Source organism: Lepus europaeus, chromosome X (genome assembly GCF_033115175.1).
Source record: "Lepus europaeus isolate LE1 chromosome X, mLepTim1.pri, whole genome shotgun sequence".
Classification (NCBI taxonomy): domain Eukaryota; kingdom Metazoa; phylum Chordata; class Mammalia; order Lagomorpha; family Leporidae; genus Lepus; species Lepus europaeus.
The window spans coordinates 21,423,561-21,446,237 of NC_084850.1; the positions used below are offsets into that span (position 1 = coordinate 21,423,561).

At 40.8% G+C, this 22,677-nt stretch overlaps 1 protein-coding gene across 2 annotated transcripts in view; it reads right to left on the reverse strand.

The window, feature by feature from the left end:
* LOC133753729 (P2R1A-PPP2R2A-interacting phosphatase regulator 1-like) overlaps positions 1–22,677 on the reverse strand; it is a 75,798-nt gene that overhangs the window by 27,447 nt on the left and 25,674 nt on the right. Inside the window, exons 4-9 of one of the 2 annotated variants that reach the window (XM_062184424.1) lie at positions 19,011–19,067; positions 11,371–11,414; positions 11,213–11,267; positions 8,795–8,887; positions 8,357–8,445; positions 7,704–7,762 (exon numbers count right to left, since the gene is read on the reverse strand). In XM_062184424.1, coding sequence (XP_062040408.1) covers positions 7,704–7,762; positions 8,357–8,445; positions 8,795–8,887; positions 11,213–11,267; positions 11,371–11,414; positions 19,011–19,067 — 397 coding nt within the window. Of the gene's footprint in view, positions 1–7,703; positions 7,766–8,356; positions 8,446–8,794; positions 8,888–11,212; positions 11,268–11,370; positions 11,415–19,010; positions 19,068–22,677 lie in introns of both variants that reach the window. The other variant, XM_062184423.1, reaches the window with a different exon arrangement.

The following is a 22,677-nucleotide window of genomic DNA, read 5'->3' on the forward strand; positions in this document are numbered from 1 at the left end:
CTAACTAGGCTCTCTTGACCTTGGCTTGTCTGATCTGCCCAAGTCTGTTCATTACCCCATTCCCTTCATCTCAAATATAAAATGATTAACTTAGGCTGTACTTATATAAAATTCTGATGTTTTATGTGCTGGGGTTAATCACTGTTGATGGAGCATGGTTTCAGAGCAGACTCATCTCCCATGGCTTTATACAGACAAAACTTTTCCTGCATGTTGCATGATGGTAAAGGGTAATGGGGGGGGGGGGGGAGCGGTGGCACCGTGGTGCAGCGGGTTAATGCCCTGGCTTGAAGTGACAGCATCCCATATGGGTGCTGGTTCTAGTCCTGGCTGCTCCTTTTCTGATCCAGCTCTCTGCTGTGGCCTGGGATAGCAGTAGAAGATGGCCCAATTCCTTGGGCCCTTGTACCTGCATGGGGGACCCAGAAGAAGCTTCTGGCTCCTGGCTTTGGATCAGATCAGCTCCAGCCATTGTGGCCATCTGGGGAGTGAAGACCTCTATCTCTCTCTGTAACTCTTTCAAATAAATAAAATAATCTTTAAAAAAAAAAAAAAAAGGTAATGGGGTCACTCTCTCCCGCATCCCCAGCTTCTGACTGTAGGACAGGGAGCTGGCTAAGCCTCCCCAACAACCATTTCCATCCTTGTTCGCATGTTCACAATCCTGTCCTATCCTCTCTTTAGACAGCCAATGCCAGTTTTTTAAAAAGGGTTACACAGACACTTTTTGTCCTGCCTAAAACTGCCAGCCACTTTTCCTGCTTAGAAAATCAACCCTCAGCCTCAAACACAAAAACCATTACCCTAATAAACGGTTCAAAGTGACTGACATGTTTGAGCCTATCTGGAAGGACTAACAGCTATTTTTATGTGGTGATCTGCCATCAAGGAGACCCAGCTAGGCCAGTCCACCCCCAAAATAGCCCCTGTTTTTGATACAAAAAGCCAGGGCATCAAATAAACAGCTGCTGTGACAGAGGCTGGCTTCCAAGGAAGCCTCCATCCACTGTCAAAATACCTGGTCACTGGAAGTGAGACTGCCCCAAGGGTCCAAGGACCCCCAGGATCAGAATCACAAAGCCTGCTGGCCCTTACTCAGCCTTGCATCACTGTTGAGAGGACGGCCCAGGGTCCTTATTGGCATTGCAGGCAGGACCATACATTTCTGTACCCTCCTATTACTAGCTAGGTAGCTATTAGCCTATGTGTGTAAGAGTGGCTGAAGGAAAAAAAAATGGGAATTCTGTGTGGTTAAATGATAACAGTCTTTTTTTTTAATTTTTTTTAATTTATTTTTTATTTTTTTGACAGGCAGAGTGGACAGTAGAGGGAGACAGAGAGAAAGGTCTTCCTTTTTGCCATTGGTTCACCCTCCAATGGCCGCCGTGGTAGGCGCGCTGCAGCCGGCGCACCACACTGATCCAAAGCCAGGAGCCAGGTGCTTCTCCTGGTCTCCCATGGGGTGCAGGGCCCAAGCACTTGGGCCATCCTCCACTGCACTCCCGGGCCATAGCAGAGAGCTGGCCTGGAAGAGGGGCAACCGGGACAGGATTGGTGCCCCGACCGGGACTAGAACCTGGTGTGCCGGCCCGCAAGGCGGAGGATTAGCCTGTTAAGCCACGGCGCCGGCCTGATAACAGTCTTACCCTTGTTCATAACCTTGTCAAGGAGAGTTTCAACCCTCCGCTAGAGGCGGCCTAAGAAAATCTCTCCCACCCTGCACCAACGGGGCAATTAGGACCAAAAATTACAAATCATGTCCAACAATCTTGTTGATTAAGTCCCAACTTTCTCCCAGGGGCAGTTGAGGGAAAAATTTCCCCACCCTATATAAATGGGGCTATTGAGTCCATTGTAAAGTCCTGAGAGAAACTTCAGGAATTCTACCCCCAGGAAGCCATCCACCCAGCAATGTCCCAGACAGGGAGTGGAAAGAAAAAATGAAGGGTCCATATACCCCGCTAAAAATCTCGCTTAAAGCTCTCTCTCGGGCTGGCGCTGTGACATAGTGGGCTAAGCCCCCGCCTGCAGTGTTGGAATCCCATATGGACGCTGGTTCAGGTCCTGGCTGCTCCTCTTCCTATCTAGCTCTCTGCTATCGCCTGGGGAAGCAGTGGAAGTTGGCCCAAGTGCTTGGGCCCCTGTGCTTGCATGGGAGACCCAGAAGAAGCTCCTGGCTCCTGGCTTCGGATCAGCTCAGCTCCAGCCATTGCAGCCATCTGGGGAGTGAACCAGTGGATGAAAGACCTTTCTCTCTGTCTCTCCCTCTCTCTGTAATTCCAATCTCTCAAATAAATGAAAAAAAAAATCTTAAAAAAGAAAGATCTCTCTCCATTAAACCCACAATCCAAAGCCACTGCAACCCAGTTGAGTGGGCCTTATTGGGTCACTTTAAATACCATAGCTTCTAAACTGTCAGGCCCCCCCACCCAGATTGATTTCTCCAGGTTAAAACTTGCCCTGGGGCTGTGACATAGTCGATAAATGGCAGTGACTGCAGTGCTGGGCACCTGTTCGGATGTGCAGGAGATGGCCCAAGTTCTTGGGCCCCCTGCACCCTGGCTTTGGATTGGCCCAGCTCTGGCTATTGCCAGGCATTTGGAGAGTGGACCAGCAGATGGGAGACCTCTATTTGCCTGTCTCTCCTTCTCTCTTTCTGTAACTCTGCCTTTAAAGTGAATAAATAAATCTTAAAACACACACACACACAAACACAACTTACCCTGACCTGGGAAGATAATTGGGGTAATGCCCAGAAGAGGTGGCCCATGATTACAAACCGTGATACCCACATCTCTCCATCTCTTCGCTTCACTGCTATTCCAGAAGGCTCTAGATGACTGACTGCTCAAAAGCACGAGACCCCTCACCCCATGTCTAATCTTGGACAGTCCTATGATCTTGTCCTAACCACTCTCAAAGCTGCCACCCTGATAGCCAATCCAAATAAAACTTTCCACTTTCCTATGGGACGGTTTCCTCCGGGGTGATTTCATTGCGGATATTCCTGAGTGCCTTTGCCCCTGGTTAGGTCAGTCTACTTATTTTGAGCCCTAACACCCAAAGATGATTTTCCTGCTGCTTCTCCTACTCACTGCCCTGCCTCCCGCCTGTTTGGTCCCCATGCTGCACATCACTTAGAATGTACACTCAATCTCCCTTCTCACTTTTAAATAACACAAATACCAATCTCCCAAAGAGTTTGCTGGCTATAGCTTACACTGCAGTCCCTGCCCCAGTCTGCCTGGGTTAAAACCACAGCATATCGTTTGCTGAGACAGAAAAGGGAGCAGCATTTTCAGGCGTAGCAAAAATTTTCGTATAACCCAAGTGTTCTGGGTAAAACGGTGGCGAAGAAAGGCGACCCCAGTTCTTTGTCTCGCGTGAAAGAATTTCCACGCGAGCAAGGCAAGATTTATTTGTCAGAACTTCCTGCTGCAGCAGCCAGGAGGGGGCCTCCAAGAGAAGCAGATCCAAGAAACCAGTGGAAGTGAAGTGTTTTAAGCACAATTTGGGGGGGGGGGGGGGGGAGGAAAAAAAAAACCCAGAACAGGAGCTAACAATCAGTCAGAGGGTGGGGACAAAACTCATCAAAAGGCCATATTTGCAATCCTGTCCGTCCTGTCTAGCTTGCTCCAGATAAAACAAACAAAAAAAATCAGAAGAGCGGGATCCATAACTTCTTTCAGTTTTCATGATAAACTGAAAACTGAGAAGGGCAGAGTCAGGACTTCCTTGCTATTCTCATGATAAAACTGGAAACAGAAGGCAAGGGTCGGCACTTTTGTCTTGCTAAAGGCAGCTTTTGGGGAGAAACCGGCATTGGAATTCGGCACTTTCATCTTGCTGATGGTAACTTTCGGTGGGGGGAAGCAAGCATTTTGCACCATCTTAAGGCAATTTTCCCTTTTCCCCCTTCCGACCAACAGGGACGCTCTAGCTGCCTGTTAGTCCGTCTGCCTCCTCACACAAGCAGCAGGCCATGGGACTTTTCAAGGACTATATGTGCAGTATCACGAATTTCCTTCGTCTCAAAAACCCTGCCCTTGGCCAGTTTCTACTAACACATCACTCCTAGCCAAGACCCCTTTTTGCTTTGCAAAGGCCACATTACCCTGGGAGATCTCTCTCCTGAAGTATGTAGAATAATGATCAAGATTACTGGCCCTTCAAACCAGCAGGCTCACTGGGTTAATTACCATGTCTCCCCTCCTCCCCCCCTGCCCCAGGCTAAAGACAAATTCACACAACCTGTCTTTTCTCAAGGTCTCCCACCCGCCCTGTGCCTAACCTCTAGTTCTGTGTAAGCCTTCTTTCTATAAATCATCAGAAGCAACCCAAATTAACCACAAGAATACCTTAACCTCTCACAGGCAGGCATGATCAACATCTGGGAGACTGAACTAAAAGAACATTGCTTTTATGTGAATCAACCTGGTTGTGGTTGGTAGTGGTGCTGCTCATTAGCTGACAGAGCACCCAAAATTCCACAATGGACATCTGACTCTTGAGACAACTGGTTCCAAAACTCCCGCTACCCTGGCTTGTGTCCCTTCTCACTCCTCGGAACAATTTTTTCTTCTTGTTTATCTAGGGCCATGCACCTTTCAGCTATTGAAATGGACCCATGTTGACAATATCCTGATAAAAGGCGCTCAATTCCAGCCACCACCCCAGTGATGCTGGCACTGGGAGAGGGAGAAACCACTCCCCTAACTATGCCCCCTTTCAGCAATGGAGACTGTCATTGTCCCCATTCCCTTTTCCCTCCCCCAGGGCTCATCCTGATAAAAGGCGCTCAATTCCAGCCACCACCCCAGTGATGCTGGCACTGGGAGAGGGAGAAACCACTCCCCTAACTATGCCCCCTTTCAGCAATGGAGACTGTCATTGTCCCCATTCCCTTTTCCCTCCCCCAGGGCTCTTGTCTATATAATACCAAAAGGCTTTTTTCTTTCTCTCTTTATCTCTCGTTCTCTCTCTCTCTCTCTCTCTCACTCTCTCTCTTTCTCTTTCTCTTTCTCTTTCTCTTTCTCTTTCTCTTTCTCTTTCTCTTTCTCTCTTTCATTAAAATGCTGGATTTGTGAAAACACTGAGCCTGAGCCCCCAGGCCTGATGAAACTGGGAGCAGGTAGATAATGTAAAGGCTAGTGGAATGTTTATTGCTCCGGAAAGCCCTGCACCTGAGGGCATCCCAAACTGCTAAGACAATGCACTGTAAGAGCCTTTAGCACTAACCCCACCCCCAATATACCTTATCAGGGTCCCTGTGGTGCTCTGCACCTCCCCCAACAAGCAAACAATGAAACCAAGTTTCAAAGCCCCTGCCTTCTGTCCAGGCGGACTCAAACCTCACTCTCTTTACCTCTACCCGCTCTGTCTCCCTTAAAATAAAGTCTTCTCTACTTTAGCCTCCTCTCATCCTTTGAGCCCTAAAATCCTAAAACCTAACAGACTATACAGGGGCTGGTGCTGTGGTGCAGTAGGTAAAGCCGCCACCCGCAACACCAGCATCCCATATGAGCACCGGTTAGGTTCCTGGCTGCTCCACTTATCCAGCTCCCTGCCTGGGAAAACAGTAGAAGATGGCCCACGTACTTGGGCCCCTGCACCCACATGGGAGACCTGGAAGAAGCTCCTGGCTCCTGGCTTCTGTCCGGCCCAGCCCTGGCTGTTGTGGCCATTTGGGGATTGAACCACCAGATGGAAGATCTCTCTCCCTCTCTGTATTTCTGCCTTTCAAATAAATAAATCTTTAAAAAAATTTTTTTTAAATCATACATTCTAAGAAAAATAAAATAGTCTATATACGAATGTCTTAAAAGGAGAACCATTTTAATTTGGTAAATAACTGTCTTCAGATTAAGTACACTTTTAACACTCAAGAGGCTCCAACTCCCTAACAGCCCTCAAACTGCTGATATATTTGAATATTTTTTCAACACTAGCCCAAATTTCAGAGCACAGGCAAAACACCCCAGCTTAGTCATTGATGTCTCTTCATAAAACCATTTACTTAGTTTGGAAATGAGTGTTTTTTAGAGTTTATCAACTCTTGGTTTTGGAATATAAAAAGAATATGCTGGGGCCAGCACTGTGGCGTAGCGGGTAAAGCAGCTGCTTGTAGTGCAGCATCCCATATGGGCGCTGGTTCTAGTCCTGGCTGCTCCACTTCCGATCCAGCTCTCTGCTATGGCCTGGGAAAGCAGTAGAAGATGGCCCAAGTCCTTGGGCCCCTGCACCCATGTGGGAGACCTGGAAGAGGCTCCTGGCTATTGGCTTTGGATCGGCACAGCTCTGGCCATTGCAGCCAGCTGGGGAGTGAACCAGTGGATGGAAGACCTCTCTCTGCCTCTGCCTTTCAAGCAAATAAATAAATCTTTTTTTTAAAAATGCTGAGTTTGGTATGTTGTTAGGAAGCTTGCCATTAATTAATTCAAAATATATGGACTGGAGGCCAGCGATGTGGCTAAGCTTCCACCCACAGCTCTGGCATCCCATATGGGCACTGGTTCCTATCCTGGATGCTCTTCTTCCCCTCCAGCTCTCTGCTTATGGCCTGGAAAAGCAGAGGAAAATGGCCCAAGTGCTTGGGCCCCTGCACCCATATAGGAGACACAAATGAAGCTCCTGGCTCCTGGCTTCTGCCTGGCCCAGCCCTGGCCATTGCGGCCATTTGGGGAGTGAACCAGCAGATGGAAGACCTCTCTCTCTCTGTCTGTAACTTTGCCTCTCAAATTAACACACACACACACACACACACACGCGCGCGCATGGACCATTGAAGTATATTTCCATTCTTTTTCCTATAATTCTGCACTTCCTCCTCTCCTATCCTAATAGACTTCCACAAATGGATTTTTTAAGTTTCATTTCCATTCCTATTACTTATTTCCTCTTATCCATTGTAGTTAAACCATGTACTAAATATATAATAGTGGTATTTTAAAAGGAAGAAGAGCATAGCTTGGTGAGGTAGCACTGAGAAGTGGGATTCAGGCCTGTGAGAGTTTAACAAAAAATTCTGTTCTTTTATTACTAAGTAGGTCACTTTCTACATATTTAACCAAAAATAACCTCCATGAAGAAGCTGGACATCAAAGATCATACACTTCCGCATGTATTTTTACTGCTCTAAGTAGATCTAACGTGCATCAACTTATTCATATACCAATTCGTACATGTGGCAGTGGGACAGGGGTTGAGATTCAGTAAAACACTCGATGGCTGACTCACTCTATGTATCTCTTCATTCACTCATTTATTCCCACCTTGTTTCGGGAAGCATTTAAGGCAACTAGCTTGGTAAATTATATTTATAAAAGGAAAATCGTAATAGCTGACTAAATTGGAATCAAATGTCTAAATTCACATTTATGTAAGAGTACTTCATAAAGTTCATAGAAATGTGGAATTAAAAGATAAGTTTATTTGGGTGCAAACAAAATTTGAGATCCATGCATAATTTTTCCATAATATATGTTTTTCATGAACTTTTTAAAGATTCTTATAGAATACTTCATAATTTTCAAAAATATCTTTATAAACATTTCTATTTGGGTAAAAGGAAAGGACTCTAGTAACTTATCAAATATATTCTAAATAAAAAAATTCAATCAAAACAATTTTTGTATAACACTTGATTTTAAATACTTTACAAGAATAACTTAGTTATATTTATTTCTTCTGGTAAATAAAAATACCTTTTCTTTTTATTGGTCCAAGGATACTTGGTCTAACAAAGTTGGTGGGGTTGTGACTGCTTCTAAAATAAAATCATTATGATCATTACCAGAAAAATGGTGAAGAAAATCAGCAATTATTATTTCATTATCACAGATCTAAGGGCATATGCTAACAGAAGAATCTGTATAGTACATAATATATTATATCATTTTATTGCTTTTCTCTAAATATGGGTAAAAACAGAATGCCTCAGAAACAAACTGCCTTCCAATTCACAGGGATTTGGAATTTTGCATCCTACATTCTAGAAAGACCTGCAGTCCTGGCTGGGACTTGCCTTGACTCAAGGTGAGAATTAGAGATGCCGTTGTTTAAAGTTCTAGAGTTAGCTCTGATCCTATCAATATGCTTGGTCAGAGGGAGATTATGGCCATTCAATTACTTAACTCATTATACATTCTTAGTTAACTGATTTATTTCAGTACATAAAATGATAAGCCCAAACAACTGAAATTTTAATTTTGCTGAACAGAAATCACTTCTTTGGTTGTCATAGAACCTAGAGCTATAATTTTTTTAAGTTCCTAAGATTCTTACTTTCTTATTTTCATTCTTATTCTTATTTTCTTATAACAAACTTATTATTCTTATTTTCATATAACAAACTTACATTGCAAATTGTTGTGAAGGGCTGGGACTAGGACTTGGAGGAAAACCGGCACAACTCACACAAGTTCGTAATGATGGAGAAAAGCATTGCTAAAACCAAATTGGAACAGAAGCTTTAAAACCACTACTTTTCTCAGAAACCAAATCAGTAGTTTCCTAGGGCAGGGGGGCTGATGTGGAGGGATATTGAGTGGAAAAAAATCATGAGGAAATTGTTTATGAGAACTGTTCTATATCTTGAATATGACTACAGTTGGGAAGTATGCATAATTACCAAAATTCATCTAATATGTGCTTAAAAGTTGGTGACTTTTACTATACATAAATAAACTGACAGAATCAGACATAATACAGCAAAAATCTAGGCCCCAAAAGCTCTGGTTAAGTATGCTTTGTAAATATTTCATGGGACACAGACTTTTAGGTACTCCTTTCTTACCTTGCCGTTTCCCTGGCTGGGAGAAACCACTGGAAGTACCGAGATAAGATCAATGCACTTCAGAGAGGGTGGTTTTTCTAGATCATTGTCATTCTGTAGAAGCAGAAACCAGTATATAATTGTAGCATCAATTGCTTACTAAACAAATACTTAGTGAGATAGTTGTTGCAGAAGTAAGGGAGTCTGTCCCACTAAGTTATTGGCCATAGGAAACCCAAGGTCCACATCAACAATTTAGGGCATGCTTTGCCTTTGGGGGAAGAGAGCCATATGATAACTGAAGGGCTTCTCTAGCATCCCCAGAAAAACTCAGAATATGAGTACTCATTTTTTAAACAATATATACTATACATCCGAAGGGTACTTCAAAAAGTTCATAAAAATGGAATTAAAAGAAGTTTATCTTACAGCAAAAATTGTTAAAATCCATGCATATGAAAGATCCTCAAAAAGTTCACTAAAAATTTAAATTATTAAAAAAACTGAGCGGGCCGGCGCCGCGGCTCACTAGGCTAATCCTCCGCCTTGCGGCGCCGGCACACCGGGTTCTAGTCCCGGTCGGGGCACCGATCCTGTCCCGGTTGCCCCTCTTCCAGGCCAGCTCTCTGCTGTGGCTAGGGAGTGCAGTGGAGGATGGCCCAAGTCCTTGGGTCCTGCACCCCATGGGAGACCAGGATGAGCACCTGGCTCCTGCCATCGGAACAGCGCGGTGCGCCGGCCGCAGCGCGCTACCGCGGCGGCCATTGGAGGGTGAACCAACGGCAAAAGGAAGACCTTTCTCTCTGTCTCTCTCTCTCTCACTGTCCACTCTGCCTGTCAAAAATAAAAAAAAATAAAATAAAAATAAAAATAAAAAAAAAAAGATTTTATAAAAAAACTGAGTGCATTTCAAAAGTTTTGCACCAAAAAAACTTATTTTTAATTCTATTTTCCATGAACTTTTTGAAGTATGCTCATACACACAAACCTAAACTTAAGTTTTTCTTCTGGGATTTGCCTTGTACTTAACCACAACTATATCCAGGAAAGGACTTTTAAGAGGCTTTGGTTCACTTGGCTAATCCTCCGCCTGTGGCGCCGGCACTCTGGGTTCTAGTCCCGGTTGGGGCGCCAGTTCTGTCCAGGTCGCTCCTCTTCCAGTCCAGCTCTCTGCTGTGGCCCGGGAGGGCAGTGGAGGATGGCCCAAGTGCTTGGGCCCTGCACCCGCGTGGGAGACCAGGAGAAAGCACCTGGCTCCTCGCTTCGGATCAGCGCAGCGCGGGCCATAGTGGCCACTTGGGGGGTGAACCAACGGAAGGAAGACCTTTCTCTCTGCCTCTCTCTCTCTCATTGTCTAACTCTGCCTGGCAAAAAAAAAAAAAAAAAGGCTTTGGCTAGAAGTAAAATAGAAATGGGACAAGAGGGAAATTACATCTATGAAAAATGTTTATACATGCTATGTGAACAAATCCAGAAACAATGAAGGATTTTAAAATCTGTTCTTTTCCAAAATGCAAGCCAAATTAAACTTGTATATTACTTGTCCCCTTTTTCCTAGCACACTCACAGATTCTCTTAGAACAACACCTAAATAAGTAAAGCTGAGCTAGTTAAGGGACTCCAACAACCCACCTATGAATTGTATTAGCACTAAAGAAGGAAAAGTGATAGGCTCTTAAAGTTAAACACTCATTCTTCAGGACTTACTCCAAAATCAATGCTCAAAGGAAAAAAAGATGCCATTACTAATGATCTATTTCCATATCAAATAACTCCCAAATCTGAGAACTGACATCAATCAGATCTTTCCAACTGAAATTCCCGCTCAATTCTTATTCCGCAATGGCCAATGAAAATAATGCTACACACCATTGAATTACCACAATCAAGAAACCATAATGTATCCAGAGACATTAAAAATGTTAGTAAGGGATATAACTAAGTTCTAAATATGTTTAAATTAGAGGTCATCTATTAAAATGTTGCTGGGAATGCGTTAAAGAGAATGTATGTGTTAGACATAAAACTGCACTGTTTTCCCAATAAATCCATTGTCTTTGGTTTAAAACTCTAACATATAGTTAATAAGTTATGTAGAGAGGAGTAAAATCATTTACTGTCTTGTCATGTAGGTATTTTAAGCACAAATGAATGTTCTTTTAGTTCAAATAGGACAGAGAGGCTACTTTACAACAACCATAGTTTTCTATCAAGCAACTATTTACTTTTAATCCCACTTTCGAACAATGATAATTATTTTTATGGGTAAATTTTAAGAGCAATAAAAAGCAATCACAAATTATTTATGTAACACGTACAATTTTAGTATTAAATGGGAGCCTATATTTCTAGAAATTACAGTGAAACTAAGTAATCCCAGGTACTATAAATCAGTAAAAATTTGAAATTTTCTACAAAATTGAAGTGTTAATACCATACCAGGTTCAAACATTTTTCCCAAGATTGGCTTATCTGTATTGCAGTTTGTACTTCCCTGTAAAACAAAAGAAATCAGTATTGCAGTTTGTTTATCTGCAAGAAAAGATACAACTGCATATAAAAATTATTAGAATCATAATTCAAAGAATAGCACTCACCGTTCATGCATTGTCTCTCGATCTATCAAATCCATGCTTTCCTCCTGAAAGGTGGGAAAAATGAGAATAAACTGAATATATCCAGCTGCTATGGTTTTACAATGTGTCATTTGGGTTGAAAGCTTCAAAATTTCATTTGGATACATGTTTATTATTATTCACTGGGCTATAGAAGAGTTAGGGTATATGCAAACCTCTAAACAAGTGTCTACTTCTCTATTCATCATTGTACAAATTCCTACATCAAAGATCTGTATCATTCATCATTAAAGTACCACAGATTTGCAGGAATCGATTAGAGGAAAAACTTTCTTCATTCAAAAGAGAAGCATCGAACATTCAAAATTAGACAATTTTCCCTGATAAACCTTGCAGATAGACAATTTTCCCTGCAATGAACACTGATACTAACAAATGCTACTAATAGTCCAAAACAAACTAAATGTCTATTGATATGAGTCTGTTTAACTAAATGATGAGACAAACATTATTTTTAAAAAATATGTGAGAAAAAAGCATTCTATTTATGTAAAATTGTAAAAGATGGTTACTCATAAGAATGCTCACCAAAAGTTAACAGTGGTTATAAACATGTATAGTGAGATTTGAAGTAACTTGTTCTTTCTTTATAACTCTATTATTTGACTTTTCAATAATATGCAAGCATCATTTTCAGTTATTTTTAAAAATAACTCACATATATAAAGACATCCTATGTTTATAGATAAAAACATTTAAAATTCTTAAGATGACAATTCTACCCAAACTGAACTATAGATGCAATACAAGTATTATCAAAATCCCAATGGCATTTTTGTGCAAAGATCGAAAAACCTGTACTAAAATTTATATGGAATGTCAAGGGATTCTGAGTAGCCAAAGCAATCTTGTAAAGAAGAGTCAAATTGAAAGACCCATACTTGATCTCAAAACTTTTTACAAAGCTTCAGTAATCAAGGTAACATTTGTTGTAAGATGTGTATAACCCATTGTCAACTTTGTAGTCTTAAAGTGTTTAGCTATCAGCTGGATTCCTTAGTGGACTAAATCTTTTGTCACTGAAGTGTTTTGAGATATACCTTGGTATATAAAAGAAAAATATTTGTTAAAATGACTTGAGTTCCACCTTGTAGGACCCACTTTTAAAACTTTCCCCTGTAGTTACCTATCCTGCATGTACTCCTCCAAGAAATATTGAAACAATTTGATGGGAGGAACTCTCCACAAGGCTCCACAAGGCTTGTTTTTCAAAGAGTATTGTTTAGGGGAACAAAATTATAAACCTACTTCAGTGTGTTGTAAAGCTGTTCAAAGAATAACTCAGCAAGGCTTGTGAAAGGAAATGTGGTCCCTAAGTTATCCTGCTTTAAAAGGTTGTAACAAATACAGATAAGTTGAAAAGAAAGGGGGGAAAAAAGTATGTACTGGCACAAGAACAGACATAAAGACCAACGGAAAAGAATAAAGAACTCAGAAATAAATCCCCACATATATGGTCAAATGATTTTTGACAAGAATGTCAAGGTCATTCAACTGAGAGAGGACAGTCTTTTCAACAAATGATGATGTTAGGAAAACTAACATCATTTCCATATGCAAAGGAATGAAGTGGAACTTTCTCTTACATCATGTGCAAAAAATTAATTCTAAATGGATCAAAGATCTAAACTTAAGTGCTAATACCATGAAAGTCTTTGAAGAAAATATAGTTATGTTTTCATGACACTGGGTTTCACAATGATTTCTTGGCTATGGCACCAAAAGCACAGCCAACAGAGAAACAGATAAATCAATCGTCAGCAAAATTTAAAAAAAAGAAATCGTACATCAAAAGAGAAAGTCAAGAGAATTAAAAGACAACCAGAGAACTGGAGAAGATATTTGCAAATTATATATCTGATAAAGGATTATTATCTAGCATATAAAAAGAATTCCTACAACTCAACAACAGCAACAAATAATCCAGTTAAATATGAGCAAGGCCTAGAGTGATAAAAATTTAAAAAGTACAGGGTGGGAAGTGGGGTTGGGGCACGATATGGCCTCTCCATTACAAAATAAAGCCCTGGATATCCTCAAAAAAATGAGCAAGGTCTTTTTTTTATTTCTAAAATTTTTTGATTAGCTTATAATTTTTGTACACCTATATGGAGCACAGGGCAATACTTCAATAGCATAAACTGATCAGAAGACAATTAAAATCTCCATCTCCCCTTCTTACCTTTGTGTTTGGAGACTATGAGCTACTCTCATTCAGTTCTTTCTTTAGTATACAATACATTATTGTGACCCACAGTCATCTCATTAGTATGTGGAACTCTAGAAGCTGTTACTTCTCTCTAGTTATGTTTTAGTACTCTTTATCCAACCTCCCTCCATTGCTCCTCCTCCATCCTTTCCAGATTCTAGCAATCTCTATTCTAAATTCAGATCAATTTTCTTTGACTTCCACATATGAAAGAGAATATGTGGTATTTGTCTTTCTGTGTCTGGCTAATTTCATTGACTATAATGGTCTCCCCTTCTACTCACTTTGCTGCAAATGCAAAGGTCTTAAATAGACATTTCTCATTTTAAAAATTTTTATTTATTGGGGCTGGTGGTGTGGTGCAGTGGGTTAAGCCTCGGCCTGTTTCAACAGCATCCCATGTAGGCACCAGTTCGAGTCCTGACTACTCCACTTGCAATCCAGCTCCCTTCTAATGCACCTGGAAAAGCAACAGAAGATGACCGAAGTGCTTGGGCCCCTGCCACCCACATGGGAGACCCAGAAGAAGTTCCTGGTTATTGGCTGTGGCCTGGCCCAGCACTGACCATTGCAGCCATTTGGGAAGTGAACCAGCAGATGAAAGATTTCTCCTCACCCCCTCAACCTTGGTAACTCTGCCTTTCAAACAAATAAATAAATCTTAAAAAGTTTTTTATTTATTTGTCCTAATTCATTTGAAAGTCAGAAAGGCAGAAGACAGACTGATAGGTATCTTCCATCTACAAGTTCACTCCCCAAATGCCTGCAATAGCCAGGGCTGGGCCAGGCCAAAAGCAGAAGTCAAGAACTCAATCTGAGTCTTCAATGGGGAATCCCAGTGTGTGAGCCATCACCTGCTGCCTCCCAGGATGTGCATCAGCAGGAAGCTGGAATCAGAAGTTGAACCCAAGCACCCCAATATGGGTTGCCAAGTGCCAACCCCAGATAGACATTTTTCTAAAGAAGATATACAAATGACCAAAAAGCACATCAAAAGATGCTAAAACAAGAAAAAAAGGGTCAATATCCACATAATTTTTAGGGGCAAAGAGTAGTAGGCTGAGGAAAGTTGCTGCAGTTGATCATTAAAGTAAGCATTCAATTTTTTAATATACAAGGTAGAAATGGAATGAGTAAATTACCAACTTCTGTTCTCTTAAGGAGACTATCCTTGAAATATCTTAGCTGTTGAGTGCCTACACAGTGCTCAGTAAATGCTTGTTGATAGCATGAAACAATTTGTAAACTAAGATCAATTGAAATTTCCTGTAAAGCAAGTTAGGCTATTCCCTTAAAGAGCTGTTCTTCATAAAAGAGACTAGGTACTTACTGGGTTCCAAAGAAAACTCAAAAAGATCATAGAAATCTAATTTCAGTACTTTACTACGTTAGAAAATGATGATAAGATCCATAAGATAGACTTACAGTGAAAGCTAGTCAACAGGAAAAAAAAAATCTTACAGACACAGATGTTATCCAAATTGTGTCTATCATATTCATGACCCGGACTCTAGCTGGTGTACTCCCTTGTAAATAGCTTCATCTCATAAGGTTCCTTGCATCTGTGTCTAACCCCAATTTAATTTGTATAGTCCAGGTAAGATAAAGAGATAAAAGTAGTGTATGTTATCAAAGTTTACATTTATGAAGATATGAGTACAAGAGCTGCTTGAAGTAGCACAAAAGAACAGTTTTTATTGATTTAAAAAAACTAGAGAGAAAGTCAAGCTCTTACTGAGTAACAATGCGTTTACATCCTATTTAACAAGTCAGGAAATAAATGTCAAGTCATATAAGCAAAAGGTGTGAACAAATTGTTATGGGTTAAGATGGCTCCCCAAATTCATATGCTGAAGTCCTAGCTCCCAGTGCCTCAGAATGTGACATGATTTGGAGACAGGTCTTTGCAAAGGTAATCCAGTTGGATGAGGTCATGAGGGTGGGCCTGATCCAATATGACTGATAACATATAAAAAAGGGAAATTTGGAGTTTGACACCTACACAGAGAGAACACCATGCAAACGTGAAGACAGCCATTTATAAGCCAAGAGGGAAAGGCTGGAAACAGATCCTTCCCTCACTGCTGTCAGAGGGAAGCAACCCTGCCAACACTTTGATTTCAGATGTCTAGCCCCCAGAACTAAGAGACTAAATAGTTCTCTTGTGTAATCCACCCAGTTTGAGGTACTTTGTTGTGGTGACCTGAACAAACTCATATACAAACTATTTCTGCTGGGCACTCATGTTTAGGGCTTTGGAAGATAGAGAATTAGAAACTGAATGTTTGCAAGTCTCGAAATACAAGCTCAACTGCTATTAAGTAAGGAAAATTACACAAAAAGAATAATTCCTGAATATTTAGGAAGAATTATTGTGTGTTTAGGAAATTAACTTGCAGCTTGAAGCTCTCAATCTCTTTAATACCTAGACATTTCCTAATGACCACAGTCAAGAACTTGCCCATTAATTGCCGAACAGGAAAGACGCAACTTAAAGTACATGCTTACTTAATTGGTGATCCAGAACCTAACACTGACTTGAGGCCATGTGCTTATTTCAAGATAAAAGCAAATTTAATCAAATCAGTTTACAGGAGACACAGGGAATAGAAAAAAAAAATAATAAAACCACATGGAAGCAGAATCCAAAATGGGGGACATTCTATAGGACAAATGGCCTGGTTTCTTTGAATCTGTAAAAAAGGCACTTTTTGAGAATCAGGAAAAATTAAATTTGGACTTAGAAAACATTAGGGAATAACTTCATCTGTTACATTAAATGTTGGCATTGTGATTATGTAAAAAAAAAAAAAAGCCTTCTCAGATTTATAAACTGGGGTAAAAGGATATGTCAGGGATTTACCTGAAAGCACTCTGCCCTCCAAAATAAAAAGAGGAAGATGACAAATGATGAACAAAATGTAAATAAATGTAAATAATTGTTAGAGCTGGATGTTGGTACATGGAGATTCTATTTTCATATATATGTAAATTTCCATTCAAAGAGGGTTTTTTTAAATGCTGATACCAGGCACTATGCATATATTAATTTCTTTCATCTTTACAACAATCCTGTGAGTAGCTACTCTTATTTCCTAAATTTAACTTAAAAATGAAATATTATTAGTGTTGCTACAATGAAAGTTTAGAGTGTAATTGAGAGAGAATCAGACATTTCTGTTTTGTACTTATAGATAGTTCAGTAGCAAAAAGTAAGTCAGAGTTAAAGAACACATGTAAAGAAATATGCAACTTAAGATATCAGACCATTAAACTGCTAAACATTTCCCATTCAATTAGTACCCAAATGAAAAGTTAATGTTATTTTTGTTTTACCATTTCATTCATTTTCTACTTCTGTTTCATCTTAAATGTTTATAATATAATACAATATAATATATGTAATATATAATATCCTGTCATTATGAAAATCAGTTGCTTTATAACATATTCCTAAGCAGTTAAATTTGTCTTTATTTCAAGCTTCAAGAACAAAAAGCAATACATGACCATATTTCAAATATTTGATTTAATTTAGAAAAACCAAAGAAACAAATTGCACAGACAAAGCAGAGGCGCAGGAGGTTAAGCCACCACTTGCAACGTATGCATCCCATATGGGGGCACTGGTTTAAGTTCCAAATGCTTGGTTTCCAATCCAGCTCCTTATTAATGTGTGTGGAAAATGACCCAAGGACCCAGATCCCTGCCACTCATGTGGGAGACTCAGATGAAGTTCCTGGCTCCTGGCTTTGGTCTGGCCCAACCCAGGCTACAGCAGCCATCTGGGGAGTAAACCAGTAGATGCAAGATCTTTCTCTTTATCTCCCCCGAGCCCTTTCAAAAAATAAATAAATATTTTTTTGACATATTTATTTTATTTATTTGAAAGACAGAGTTACAGAGAGAGGTAGAGAGAGAGAGGTCTTCCATCTGCTGGTTCACTTCCCAGATGGCCACAACGGCCGGAGCTGTGCCAATCCAAAGCCAGGAGCCAGGAGCCTCTTGCAGGTCTCCCATGTGGGTGCAGGGGCCCAAGGACTTGGGCCATCCTCTGCTGTTTTCCCAGGCAGTAGCAGAGAACTGGATTGGAAGAGGAGCAGCCGGGACTAGAACCGGTGCCCATATGGGATGCTGGTGCTTCAGGCCAGGGCTTTAACCCGCGGTGCCACTGTGCCGGCCCCATAAATAAATCTTTTTAAAAAGATATTTTTTTCATTCTTTAAGAATTTGTAAAATAGCTAGGAGGGTACTTCAAAAAGTTTGTGGAGGGGGGCCCAGTGCTGTAGCATAGCAGGCTAAACTGCTGTCTGCAGTGCCGGCATCCCAGCTTCTCCACTTCCAATCCAGCTCGCTGCTAATGGCCTGGGAGGGTATCAGAGAATGCCCCAAGTACTTGGGCCCCTGCACCCATGTGGGTGATGAAGCTCCTAGCTCCTGGCTCCTGGCTTCGGATCGGCTCAGCTCTGGCCGTTGCTGGCATTCGGGGAGTGAACCAGTGGATGGAAGACCTCTCTCCTTTCTCTGTTTCTTCCTGTCTCACTGTAACTCTGAATTTCAAATAAAATAAATCTTAAAAAAAAAGGAGTCTGGTAATTTGAGGCTAAATCTTGACTCTGACATTCACTAACTCTAGATCAATGGGTAAATTACTCAATTTCTCTCATCTTTGCTTTCTGACATTAAAGGTAGTTGTGAGATGAAATGAGACCACTGAGGTAAAGTACCTATTATATTACCAGTGCTAGATGAATAATAAGTGCTGCATAACAGTTAAGCTCTACCTTGAAAAAACAGTCTGCTTGTAGCTGAGTCAGAAAAATCCTACCACCTGTGGTGAAGTGGTGATTTGATCTTTTGAGTTCCGTGGCTAATCCTTGGATAATTAAAAGGTCTAATTCTGTATTAGACTTGTGCCTTTAAGCACATGTACATGCACATACGAATACATGCACGCACAAAACATAAACCAGTGAGGTACAATGTGTCCCTGAACCCAGCTCACTAAGAGACAAACACAAAGCGATAAGATAAGGGCCATTGTCTCTGTCAAGAAAGTCTTCAGTGGGTTTAAAAGAAAAACACGACAACTGCAATTATTACGAACCTGACAATTTTTATATCTAACATTCTTCATTGATGTCCCTGGAAAAAAAAAGCTAGATTCAAGGGATAAGAGTATGTATTATTTCTGGAAACTATCAATTTATTAAAATAGTTAAGACGCTAAATACATAGAGGGCTCAGGTGTTCTTGTTTTTAAGAAATCATTCCTGGAATTAAAACTTAATTACATGTGACTTCACTTAGAGTTACTTAAACTTAGGTATTTCTTAAACTTAAAATTTACTTTTCCTTAATGAGCAGCTGTCAGATTTGAAAGCCTTCTTACCTGTTTTATTTGATGAACGCGGCTGGCCGAAGTACAAATGGAAGGAGGTGGAAACAACTGAAATTTAAAATGTAAAAGTCAAGCCTGCTTTAATGTTTGCCTAGTTATTTCTAAACATTAAGTCAATCCTGAACCGCCTAAAACACTTACTGAGGGTCTAATGCATGCCAGTCATGGTATCAATTAAGTTCAAAAGTTAAAAAAATCCAACTGGATCTTGGCTAAATATTATACTAATCAGAAGTCGATACCTTTCAAAACAGAACAAAATTGCTGTTAACAGAAATATGGGGCAGGACATCAATAGAAGATTTTGTTTATCTCTTCCCTTTCCTAAGGCACTATATCTTAGAATCACCTCGTTTATCTTGCCAACTTTAGCCCATCATTAAAGCGTAGTGAGAGGCATTATCCAGAACAAAAAGCTGAAACAGTCATTAAATCAGCAGCTAACTTGCCAAGTATACAAAAAAAAAATCCCATAAACAGTGCAATCTAGCTGGGGAAACCAAACTTTTATAATATAGAATGACTTGAGGCAATAAATTTCAAGTAGTTCGCAACATTTTACTCTTGGTTGCTAAGATACTCATTGTCTAGTTCCTTTCTCTTTTTCAGAACTCTACCTTCTCCTTTTCAGTCTTTTCTCAAAGCTTGTGAGGACTCAAACAAGAAGGGAATGAAAAGAGAGGAGAGATTTAAAGCTAAGTGTGAAAATAAAGTTAGAAATTACCTTCCGAAGTCACTTGTCCATTCTATCTGTACTCTGGTTATTTTTCAAAATGCCAGACATTGAATTTACCATATGTTACTTTCACATTGCATCTTTTTTTTAAAGATTTATTTATTTGCAAGTCAGAGTTACACAGAGAGAGGAGAGGCAGAGAGAGAGAGAGAGAGAGAGAGAGAGAGAGAGAGTCTTCCATCTGATGGTTCACTCCCCAATTGGCCGCAATGGCCGGAGCTGAGCTGATCTGAAGCCAGGAGCTTCTTCCAGGTCTCCCACGTGGGTGCAGGGGCCCAAAGACTTGGGCCATCTTCCACTGCTTTTTCAGGCCAGAACAGAGAGCTGGATCAGAAGTGGAGCAGCCGGGACTAGAACTGGCGCCCGTATGGGATGCTGGCACTGCAGGTGGCATCTTTTACCCACTACGCCACAGTGTTGGCCCCTCACAATGTGTCTTACGAGCACATATAGTTGTGTAATCAAAGATATTTAATGAGCACCTACTATGTGCTATATAACTTTATGCTTTATCCTAGGGCCTTGAAGGTCTAAAAATAAAAAAGGACATTTTTTCTGAGAGCAAGTCACAGTGTACTTAGGGAAAACTAGGCTACAGGTAAGTGCCAGAACAAAGTGATGATTTGTGTGAATTCAAAGGACAGAGACCTCTGCCTTGGGTCTTGGAGAAGGCTCCATCGAGAAGGCATGAATTCACTAAACAGAGGAGAAGCAGGAAGGCGTTTCAAAGAATGGGAATACATGATCAGGCAGAGAGACATGTTTGTGGAACAGAGAGGTTCAGAATGGTTATAACTTGGTACATGAGAGGGAGTGGCAGGAAACAAAGATGGGGACATTTGGCAGAACCTAGATTGTAGTTTTTGGACTATAGCCTTTGAGCCCAATGGGAAACTCAAAACATAGTTTCCTTGGAGTTCTTAAACCTTAACGTTCTAGGGGCCGCATCCACCTGTGGCACTGGCATCCCATATGGGCACTGGTTCTAGTCCTGGCTGCTCCACTTCCAACCCAGCTCTCTGCTATGGCCTGGGAAAGCAGAAGATGGCCCAAGTCCTTGGGCCCCTGCACCTGCATGGGAGACCCAGAAAAAGTGCCTGGCTCCTGGCTTTGATCTGGCCTAGCCTTGGTTGTTTGTGGCTATTTAGGGAGTGAACCCGTGGACTGAAGACCTCTCTTTCTCTGTATGTGTCTCTCCCTCTCTGTGTCTGTAACTCTGCCTCAAGTAAATTAATAAATCTTTTTTTCCACTTTTTTAAAAAGATTATTTATTTATTTGAAAGTCAGAGTTACAAAGAGAGACAGAGAGAGAGAGAGAGAGAGAGAGGGAGAGAGAGAGAGGTCTTCTATCCATTGGTTCACTCCCCAATTGGCAGCAACGGCGGGAGCTGCTACTATCTGAAGCCAGGAGCCAGGAGTTTCTTCCAGGTCTGCCACATGGGTGCAGGGGTGCAGGGGCCCAAGGACTTGGGCCATCTTCTACTGTTTTCCCAGGCCATAGCAGAGAGCTGGATCGGAAGAGGAGCAGCAGGGACTCAAACTGGTGCCCATAAGGGATGCCAGCACTTCAGGCGGCAGCTTTTACCCACTACACCACAGTGCTGGGCTCCCAATAAATAAATCTTTAAAGGTTTTTTAAATAAGAAGATCAGATCTGCTTAAGAAAAGGAACATTATGTTCAGCCTGATGCAGAATAAATTGAGAGTGGAAGGACAAGGGACTAGAAACAGGATCACAGGCCAGTTCAAAGGTGCTGAGGGTCTGAAGGAAAAAGGCAGAGTTGAGCAAAGGAGGCAATGATCAGAAGAGAAATGATCAGAAAGGAAAAGAGACCAGTCTGATGTTCCTAGTTGAAACCAGTAGGTAACCAAGAAACCAACAGGTGGCCAAGAAAGGCCGTACAAGGAGTAAGCTGGTGAGTGGGGAGATGAGTGCTCAAACAGTATGTGTTGGATAAATAAACGTCTTTATGTTGCAGATAAATGTGAATTTCAATTTGGCTTTAAAATGTATCACATGGCTTTTTAAAGGATCTTACTTCACTAGTTGTACAAGCGTACTTCAGAAAGTTCGTGGAAAGTGGAATTTAATGATCAGTTTATTTTGTTGCCATAGATTTTTGAAATCCATGCATTGAGAGGTCTTTGAAAAGTTCCTAAAAATGTATGTTATGAAAAAAACTATGCATGGACTTCAAAATTTTTTGTCCCCAAATAAACTAACCTTTTAATTCTATTTTTCCAGGAAAATTTTCAGGTGTCATTGCATTTTGCTTAAAGTGCTAAAATCAGTTTGTTTTTTCCAATCATTTCTTAGAAAGTAGAAGAAGCAAGCAAGATTGTAAAAATAACAATAAAAACTTCTATGTTGGCAACTGAAAATTCAATAAAGAAATTATATGATAGTAACAATTACTTCACTGTAATAATTCATTATAGTAGAAATATGGCTACCTTTAATATTTTAATATTTTTGAGTATTTATCATGTTGAGGAGCTGTTTTTCTGCTTAAAGGGGAAGAATAGATTAAAAAAAAAACCCTAATGGGCCATAGCCTCAGAGATCTTAGAATCCACTGGGAAAACCAGTAATAGAAATAAATATTATATAAGCGACAAAGGAATGAATGTTAAATGGAGGCCAAATGGGGTGGGAATAAAAAGCAAAGGTTAAGTGGATGCATATACGGGCTGGGATGTGGGAGACGAATCAGAAAGGCATAAGGAAAGAAACAAACAAAAAAACGAATAAAAAAAAAAAGAAAGGCATAAGGTGGCATTTGACTTGGGCCTTGTAGGATGAGGAGTTTGACAGCATGTGCAACAGAAAAGTGAAAGTGCTGGCCTTGTTTTACACAATGTTATTGGCTGTGTGTGAATTGGCACACCAGGAGTCCCTGAAGGGAGATAGGGCTGTGACGC